Source organism: Lolium rigidum, chromosome 3, assembly GCF_022539505.1.
Source record: "Lolium rigidum isolate FL_2022 chromosome 3, APGP_CSIRO_Lrig_0.1, whole genome shotgun sequence".
NCBI lineage: Eukaryota > Viridiplantae > Streptophyta > Magnoliopsida > Poales > Poaceae > Lolium > Lolium rigidum.
The window spans coordinates 93,177,338-93,187,898 of NC_061510.1; the positions used below are offsets into that span (position 1 = coordinate 93,177,338).

Genomic DNA, 10,561 nt, shown 5'->3' on the forward strand with positions numbered 1-10,561 from the left:
AGCAGGGGACGATACGATCACAAGGCCGGATGCGTGCCTTCCACTTTACAAGCTGCAGAAAAACATCTGCGCTCGTGACATGCATCCTTGAGCACGAACGCAGCATTTGTTATGTGACGTCCTCGGGGCACAAGGCCTCAATGGGGAAACATGCCCAAGATGCTATTCTGTTCTTAACCAGGTGCTAGTCTAAATTAAACCTACTACTAATAGATGATTGATGACTACACTTGGAGAACTTGTTGCCGATACCAGGCTCCATCTAACCTTCCCAAAGCAGAGCTTTTTTCGCTCCATGATGGCTGCAAAGTGCAAGTTAAAGCACCAGACAAGCAGACAATGATTTGCTGTGTTTGGAGCCTTTGTGGTTGGTTTCCTTGATGCAACACCAAGCTAAACAACAGTATCAGTTGATCCTCCGCCTTTGCAAGCAAGTACGTATATTTATTTATATAGTATAATGAACATCAATGATATACACGGAGTATTATTTATCCGCTCGCTACACACGCTTTTGCTTTCCGACAGCACTAGCTACAGCGATCCAAGTTTCGCATTGGACCCTTTTCTCGTCTTTTTCCTGAGCTGGGCGAGTACTGCAAGCTACTGCTGCTTACACGGCATCTACCACTACGACTCTGATGAAATCGGCTTCGGATTAGACTGGATGAACAATGGAGGTGGATGTTAATTAGATTGTTAGCTGCTGGACCTGGCGGCGACGAAGGCCCTGATGTGCGCCAGCATCTCCTGCGTCCGCGGCTGGGAGAGGTGGTAGTTGTGGAGCACCTGGAAGGCGTGCCCCACGCCGCCGTACGTCGCCTGCTCCACGCTCTTCCCGGACTTGCGCAGCGCCCGGCACAGCTCCAGGTTCCGGTCGCGCAGGATGTCGGCTTCGGCGACGCACACCAGCACCGGCGGCAGCGGCAGGGTCTCCAGCCTCGGCGCGCCGCGGGACAGCGGGTTGCACCACGGGTGGTCGCGTCCGCCGGCGCTGCCGGCCGAGAGCGCCATGCGCCAGTAGCTGTCCGAGGTCGCCAGGCTCAGCGCCGACCGTGGCGGCTGCGGCGTCGTCTTCTCCGACGCCGTGCGGGCCTCGCCGCCGAAGAAGGGCTGGATCAAGATGGCCCCCTTGACGCACAGCGGGGTGAGACCGCCGAGCTGGCCCTGCCCGAGCCGCGCGGCCACGTGGAACGCGATGCTGGCGCCGGCGCTGTCGCCCATCAGGAACACCCGGTCGAACCTGCACCGGCCGCGCCACCACGCCACCTCGTCGGACGCGCTGCTCCTGCCGTGCCCGTGCCCCGCTTGCTGCCGCAGCCACCGCACGGCCGCCATCCCGTCGTCGAAGGCCGCCGGGAGCCGGTGCTCGGGCGCGAGGCGGTAGTCGACGGACATCACGGCGCAGCCCGCCTTGGCGGGGAGCTGCGCCAGGAACTCGTGGTAGCAGCTCCAGGCCGCGGACCCGACGCAGAAGCCGCCGCCGTGGAAGTAGACCACCACGGGCACCTTCGATGGTGCGTTCGCCGGCGCGTACAGCCGCGCCCACACGCCCGTGGCGCGGTCCACCACCACGTCGCGCGCCAGGACGCCGCTCCCCGCGGCCGTCGAGCCCCACGTGCAGGGCACGTCGGGGATCGCCGGGAGCCGCTCCACGTGCCCGTCCTTGTGCACGCGGATCAACCCGTGGATCTCCTCCACGACGGCGCCGTGGCCCGCGCCGTTCTTGCCGCCGACCTGCGGCTGGAAGCTGATCCGCGGCTCGCCGACGTGCAGTGCCCCCATCCTCCGCCTTCTCATGCAAAGTAGTAAGCAGGCGATGGAGGGACAGCGCGAGTACTCTACTAGGCTTTGTCGCTGTGTGGTGTCCCGGGAGCCGGCGGTGGACACAATTATGCGGCCTTGTCCGGGGAGCTCGGCCGGCGCCCGGGTTTTATAGCAGCTACGAGGAGGGCGGTGGGACAGGTGTCGGCTTGGCTATGGCTGCCGGGAGAGTGGACTCTACAAGTGGAGGTGGGTGATTAGCGCGCACGGCCGAGTGTGTTCGTGCGAGACGCTCGCGAAAGTCCACCGTGTCGGAACACTTGGGACGCTTCGGTCGTCGTCCGGTCCCTACGGCCCATCCATCAGTTCTTGCTGTTCCTGACTGCGAACTGCCAAGAGTTTCAGCAGTGGAAGCTAACAACAGTAGGCTCTAATCTTTCCATGGAAAAAGAAGGCGCCTAACATATCCGTTATCCGATTGGATTATAGCCGTGGATACTACTGGACCTAAAATAGTTATTTCTAGTTCAACATATTGTAACAACCGTCCGATCCACATATTTTCATCAATTTGCGCTTGCACAAATTAAGATTTTAGATCCAACTGTTCTTACCGGTGGCTTAGAAATAGCTATTTTCCGTCCGAGAAATAGCGAAAAAAATTAAACGATTTAAGGGGTACTTGTACTTAACGTGTCTCTATTGTCATAGAGAGAGAGAGAGTCATGGGGTATAACCTAGCGAGAATGTCGTGCATAATCGGTCTCGTGCACATTCTCAATTCAACCATGAAATAACCTTAGAAATGCAAAAGGTGGAACTAGAGGATACTATTTTTGAATTACATTCATGTATATTTGCTTCTATCATGTGTCTTTGTTGTTTGTATTTGTTCCGAGGTGCCTCCAATTTGATGCATCCAAATTAGTTTCTTAGTCAATAAAGCCCTATCGTTCCGAGGTAAATCTATGTAGTTCATTTCGAGTAAAATATAAGCGATGCTCCACTAAACCCACTTTTTTTTTCTTTCGAAGTTGAAAACCTTGTACGTTACATGTATAGGATGCACTTTCATTGCTTAAAACAAGACTTTCGTCAACGACTATTCATTTGTTCATGACTAATGTGATCAAAATCAGATTTGTAAGCAACAGTTTTTAATATGAATCCAATGTCATCGATTTTATATCACAAAAACAACATGCTGATGAAATAATTATTTTTCAAAACTTTGTCTTAACACATATAAATGTAAATATATTGGTAGAAGCACATTATTGTCCGATAAGAAATAATATAAAACACATAACTTTTTGAGACGATAAGGATTCACAATCATACAAACTAAACTCACACCATCACTCCCACGTGCACACACATGAGTGATGATCATTACCGAGTACAAGCTAGATATATAGATTTATCATCTACCTCAGTGACCACGGAACACAAAGTTTAACACACACAAAATACACACATGCTATTGCAAAGATGTGACAACACATTGTCGGTTCTTAGTGTCGGGTTGGCTATGGCTGCCCGGAGAGTGGACTCCACAAGTGGAGGTGGGTGATTCGCGCGCACGGACGAGTATGTGGAACGATTCGTTCGTGCGCGACGCTCGACGAAGTCCACCGTGTCGGAACTCGGAACACTTGGGACGCATCGGTCGTCGTCCCTACGGTCCATCCATCAGTTCTTGCTGTTCCTGACTGCGAACTGCCAAGAGTTTCAGCAGTGCAAACTAACAACAGCAGGCTCTAATCTTTCCATGGAAAAAGAAGGCGCCTAACCTATCCGATTGGATTACATATAGCCGTGGACTGGACCTAAAATAGTTATTTCTATGTCAACATATTGTAACAACCGTCCGATCCAGATATTTTCATCAATTTGCGCTTGCACAAATCAAGATTTTAGATCCAACTGTTCTTACCGGTGGCTTAGAAATATCTATTTTCCGTCAGAAAAATAGCGGAAAAAATTAAACGATTTAAGGGGTACTTGTACTTAACGTGCCTCTATTGTCATAGAGAGAGAGTCATGGGGTATAACCTAGCTAGAATGTCGTGCATAATCGGTCTCGTGCACACTTTCAGTTCAACCATGAAATAACCTTAGAAATGCAAAAGGTGAAACTAGAGGATATTTTTTAAGTACGTTCATGTATATTTGCTTCTATAATGTGTCTTTGTTGTTTGTATTTGTTCCGAGGTGCCTCCAATTTGATGCATCCTAATTATTTTGTTAGTCAATAAAGCCCTATCGTTCCGAGGTAAATCTATGTAGTTCATTTCGAGTAAAATATAAGCTATGCTTCACTAAACCCACTTTTTTTCTTTCGAAGTTGAAAACCTTGTACGTTACATGTATTATGTATAGGATGCACTTCCATTGCTTAAAACAAGATTTTGGCCAAGGACTATTCATTTGTTCATGACTAATGTGATCAAAATGAGATTTGTAAGCTACAATTTTTAATAAGAATCCAATGTCATCGATTTTACATCAAAAAAACCACATGCCAATGAAATAATTATTTTTCAAAACTTTGTCTTAACACTTATAAATGTAAATATATTGGTAGAAGCACATTATTTTCCCATAAGAAATAATATAAAACACATAACTTATTTTAGACGATAAGGATTCACAATCATACAAACTAAACTCACACCATCACTCCCACGTGCACACACATGAGTGAGGAACTGAGGATCACTACCGAGCACAAGCTAGATATATAGATTTATCATCTACCTCAGTGACCACGGAACACAAAGTTTACCACAAAAAAAGCACACATGCAAAGATGTGACAACACATTGTCGGTTCTTAGTGGTGGCTTATAAATAGCTATTTCAAGTCGTAGAAATAGCAAAAAGGATAAATATTTATGGTGCCGCTAATTTTGTAGCGCAGAATCATGGAGCATAAAATATCGAGGATGTCATACATAATATGTCTCATGCACATTTTCAATCCAACCATGAAAAAACCTAAGAGGTGCAATAGGTGAAACTAGAGAATGCCGTTTTGAAGTACATTCATGTATTTTTAGTTCTATCATGTGTATGTTGTTTGTATTTGCTTCAAGGTGCCTCTGGTTTGATGCATCTTAGTTTGTTAACTAGTCAATAAAGCTGAAGTGTTTTCTCAAAGAAAAATAATGCACCCATTGTTGATGGGCAAACTTGCATGTCCTCGCTTGGTTTAAGTAAATCGCTGTAGTTCATTTTAAGTAAAATAAAGATCCACAAAGTACATCCATCTTCAAGATGAATAGCACAAATTATGCTTCACTAAACACATTTTTTCTTCAAAGTTGAAAATCTTGTATGTTTGTATGTGTGATGCACTTTGATTGGTTAAGATAAAACTTTATTCAACTATTGTTCTTTAGTTCCTAACTAATATGATCAAGATCACATCTGTAAGGAATTGTTTTTAATATGAATCTAATGTCATCGATTTTGCATCACAAAAAGCGCGTCCTGATGAAATAGTTATTGATCAAAACTTTGTTTTAACAATTCAAAAAATAAATATTTGGGCATAAGGTCACTATTGTCCGAGAAGAAACATTATAAAGCGCATAACTTTTTGAGACGACGAGGATGCACGATTGTACAAAGTAAACTCACACCATCACCCCCACTCACACACACGAGTGAGCATCCATAATGAAATCGAAGTTACATATATAGTGGAGGCTGATCGGAAAAATAAGATTTATCTAACACCTCAAGGACCATGGGCGACAAAGTTTACCACAAAACATGCATGCATGCGAAGATGCGACAACATATTGACGTTCGGTCCAAGATTGAGCCCCGTAGACATGTCGCACCATCGCAAGCATTATCAAAGAGCCATGACTCACTTCTAAAAATCCACATATTGGTGGAACAAATCTTTAAAAGATAGTAAATACGTGTGGACGAGTACATTGTACAAAAAAAAAAACAATATTTGAAAGCTCCAGATCCTTCTAACCCATTGCTAGGTTCTGAACATCCACTAAGTTGTTATTAGTCAAGTAAAAGTTGTAGTTCATAAGATGAGGAAAACAAATAAGTTTGTACAAACAGCAATATGGTTAAGTGGAAGATTTACTTTTGACATTTGGTTTGACTCTAGTGCCGATCGAATGGACCTTTGGCAGCTTGTTCTGGAGGAATGGATGATCCATTTGTCCATAGCTTCCTACAAGTGGAGGTGGGTGCGTGGGTGCATTGTGGTTTCCATTGGGACGGTTATGTTGCAAACCAAGTGGAAGGGGAAAAACATACTTTTCCCCTTTCCCTGCAAAGCAGCGCTGTAAAACACAAAGATAGCAAACTAAAAATTACTCATCTATTTGGTTAATTAATAACGCATTTGTTGCACGACGCGCAAACGGAAATGCTAAAGGCAATTACTTGCTGTCAGCAAGCACCTCGTGAGTACTCATTTGCAGTTTCCTATACAAGTATTTTAAAACAAATATAATAGGAACCTTTTAGAGCGATGTATTTCTTAGTCACTCCGTATCGGTTTATTAGTCTTATACATGTACCTAGGTTATCAATTCGACCTATATACTATAATTATATAATACACAACTTATAAATTAGAAAATATAACATCTGAAGTTAATTCTAGTGATATTTTTTTGTAATATATACCTCCAATTTTGTTAGTCAAACTGATAACCTAGAGTTACCCATAAGAATAATAAATCAATATGGAGGGAGTACTTATGGGAGCAACTGTAGAACTAGACTCTTAATTAGGGAGCAAATACGTCGTAATTGTACATGAAAGAACCATACCTCCGCCCAATTTACATGAAATGTTGCATGTTACGAATACTGACGTCGGACAAGGCTGGTGATCTATCTCACCCTTTTATTGCCGAAAAATATGTGTGCCGAACGTGCCCGCATACAAACTTCCGAGCGACAAAAAAAAAAATGTTGCCAGGAGATTTTTCATGTGGCCCTGGTAACCAATCTAACCAATTGATATATACTTTTTGGTCCAAGTTTATTTTGGAATCCGTGTGCACCTTAAGTTTATTTTGGAATCTGTGTGCACCTTATTCATCAAAACTGGGGCAATATGTAGGAGTATTTCTTATGGGGGCATGCAGTTGGAGAACTAGACTAAATTTTACAAGTTTTGGTTATATTTCTAATGTATATATTTGCTCAGGCGGTAAGTATGTCGTAAATGTACATGAAAACACAATAACACTGCCCAATTCGTATCTAAATGATACATGCGCCGAATGCTAGGCTTCGACGAATGTCGTGGTCTATCTTACCCCTTTAGGGCTTCTTTCGTTCATAGAAATTAATAGGTGATGCATAGGATTGAGATGGCATGCCTATTTAAATCTTATGAAAAAACAAAATGTGTTTGATTGTAGTAAAGAAAATTCCCCAAAGATATATGATCTAATTGTTTTTTTCCTATAAGATTTACACTACAAAGTTCCTATAAAATTTGCTCCTATAAGATATATTCCTATGAATTAAACAACTTATCTAGATTTTTTTTCATAAACTTCAAATCCGACATAATTCCTATGAATTAAAGGAGCCCTTTTCTGTTCCTTTTAAGATGTCCGAAGTTGTCCCAAATGAGATTTCCCCACCATGCCCACGTTGCATCATGTGCTTCCCTGAACTAAGTATGACCTCCCCCGGTCAATCCAACCAATTGATAAATACTTGATCCAAAAATGAGATTTTTCATGTGGACCTGGAAACTTTCATTTTCTTCTTTTTCTTTTCATGAATAAAAGACATGTTGTCGTTGCCTAGATTAGGGTTATGATCGCGTCGCGCTGGCATTCCAAAAATCTAATGTTCGATACCCTGGTACTTTATTGATTATTACATGAAAATAGACACACTGAAACCGCCATGGCTCGAGAAAACATTTAGATGTTGTATTCTGAAAACAAAGAAACGATCATTAGTGAAGGAAGCATAAAACCCACCAAAAACAAAAAAAAAATCGAAAACCTAGAAAAAACATTGACTAAACCAAAGGTCGATGATAGTGGGTGATGACGGCGAGGAAGGGCCCACTCATGGCACACATCGAGATGCATCTCCTCGTTTGCCCCTACACCTATAGACGCCACAAATCTAGCATGGTAGCGCCAAGATTTGGAAAGCATGAAGCAAAGTAAGCGAAATAAATTAGTGTTTCTTGTATATTTCGTGGTTGTGCTTTTAAGAGTTGTGAAGTTATATCAAATGAGGGTTCCCCAACTTGCGCACATTGGACCATGTGCTTCCCTGAACTAAGTATGGCCTCCCGCGGTGAACCCAATCAATTTATAAATGAACAATCGCCAATAAAAGACACATTAAACCCCCAAAAGAAAACAAGACCAAAAGAAAAGCTAGAAAAATGTCAGCTAAACCGGAGGCGGTTGGTGACGGTGACGAAGGGGTTCTCATGGCGCGCGTGAAGACCTAGTTTGTCCCCAGCACAAATGCAACCGATCTAGCATGGTAGGGCGAAGATTTTGGAAGCATGAAGCAAAGGAAGCGAAAGTAGCACAAGCTGATATTTATTTGTTTTATGTATTTCTTTAAAAAAAATCCTTTTAAGATTTCTGAAGTTGTCCCAAATGAGGTTTCCCCAGCTTGCGCACGGTGCGTCATGTGCTTCCCTGAACTAAGTATAACCTCCCCCGGTCAATCCAACCAATTGATAAATACTTGATCATCCAATGCATATTTATCTTGACTGTTCCACACCCGATCGAGCAGACTGCAACTAAACTCCATAGCTTAATGGCAGTCCTCCTACCCCCAGTGATAAACTAAGCTAACATAGCCATCGATCTGATCAGCACATGTATTTTACTTCTCCAAATCTTGGGTAAACTATTCTGAAGGTCAAGGGAGTACGTAGTAGGAACTGGCCAAACCTTGATCAGCACTTATAAAATGATCTCAGCCGTACATTTCGGGGCATGCGGACACGAGATGGATGCATGTATACCCGCCGTCGGCAAATCGAAGGCGACGCCTCTCAGAAGTGCCTTCTCGTGCGCTCACGAGCGGCACACCAAACACGAGCTAGATCACTTCCTTTTCAGATCGCCGTCGCCGACCCCTTTTCGCTAGACGACCCGGAAGTTCCCGTGTCGCGTCGGAAAGGCACGCGACGCGCACGATCGACACGAAGAAAAAAGACTATGCGCGTATCACAAAGGCGATGTGTATATATCTGTGAATACATCATCCTCCTACCCTTGGGTTGGGTCGGTTCACCAACCAGAAGAGTGGCGCGCCAGCGCAGCGCGTACGGACGCTTTGGTCCAGGAAAAAAAGAAGACCCATCTCGTTAAAGCTGCTGAAAGGTGGCCCAAGTCGTGGCTGGGCCCTCAGTGTCGTGGTTATCTGCTGTATGTGGCCACGTCATATATTTCAGATTTTGTTTCTGGAAACCGCACCTCCATGACTTTTTTTTGAAAAATCCATACATGCATTTATAATTTTTAGTTGCGGTATAAGAAAACTCAAAAATAATAAAACTGACCAAACTGTCTTTGGGCGAGCTAATAGAGCTTGTTGTAGAAGATATACGGAAAGTCCTTTTGCAAAGGCTTCCAACGAGCAACCCAAAAGAGTCGTATGTATTGATTGATGCATTGATTGATGCAGAGGCTTGGAACTTCCCTGTTTCGAAAAAAAAGAGCAGCAGCCATCGTCGATAAAGAGAAGCGTATATCTGAAGGAACACGGGACCAAATCCACCGAGAACCGCCGGAGACAAACCTCCACGCCCTCCGCCGAAGCTAGCCGAAGAGGACTTTATTCCATCTTTACGGATCGAGTCGCCACCGCCACGCCTTCTTGCGTACTACGTAAGAAAGAAATCCAAAATAAACTAAGAGAAAACAACAACAACAAAAGTAAGCCCTGCCACGCTACCGACACAGACCGGTATCCAAATAACCGGAGAGGAGGTAGACCGACGGCTACGCCGGCGAGTTGCAGGGAAAGCCTAGTAGCGTCTTTATCTCTAACGGGAACGACCCATGAATTTGTTTGTAGGTGCTAGCTGTAATATGTTGTTGCGGTCAGAAACCCACCGGCGAGCAACGACGGGCAACACAGGAGAGCCGGGAGCAACTTAGGGCTGCGGCTGGCCCTGGTCCCTCCGAGCGACGGCCCGCAAAGACTCCGGCACGCACGTCCGATCGTTGGTGCAAGGGCGTGCCACCCGACCTATACCCGGTCGGGGAAGGTGATGGAGATGCCTCGCTTAGTTTCTGCATGGCATACACGTAAACATTAAATACGAGCCTCGATCGGCTCTCAGGTTGTCCTGTGAATCGGCTCAAGGAGCCGATCCACCCATGATTCGCACGAGGTGTACGAATATATGGTGGTCCTGCTTGATCAAGATAAAGCTAAAACGATCTACGACGATTTAGGGTTTTCACCGCATAATCGGATCATCCTACTCGTGATTGGACCTCGCGGCCACGCACGGTGATCGTAAGCCGATCCTAGACAGGGCCTAAAAACCAACAACGAGGTTGATCCCCGGAACATCCTGTCTAGGGCTAGCAAACTACACCCTACGCGCCGCTGGATCCTCCAACCCTTTGTAAGGCCTAACTATTGCAGATATTAAACTAATCCTTGAAGAACAAGGAGCAACCGTAACGGATCGGATCTACTAAATAACGATCAAGCGGGGTGCCGCCCCTACACCTAAGATAGGTGTGAGGGCGGCTAGATGTCTAAGGGTTGCACTACGATATCATATGATACGAAGA

General features: G+C 44.9%; 1 protein-coding gene across 1 annotated transcript; it reads right to left on the reverse strand.

The window, feature by feature from the left end:
• Positions 1–436: 436 nt before the first annotated feature.
• On the reverse strand, positions 437–1,984 carry LOC124697575 (probable carboxylesterase 17). The gene has a single exon (XM_047230145.1). The coding sequence runs from the start codon at positions 1,798–1,800 to the stop codon at positions 700–702; it is 1,101 nt and encodes a 366-aa protein (XP_047086101.1). The 5' UTR covers positions 1,801–1,984; the 3' UTR covers positions 437–699.
• Between the last annotated feature and the right edge of the window lie 8,577 nt (positions 1,985–10,561).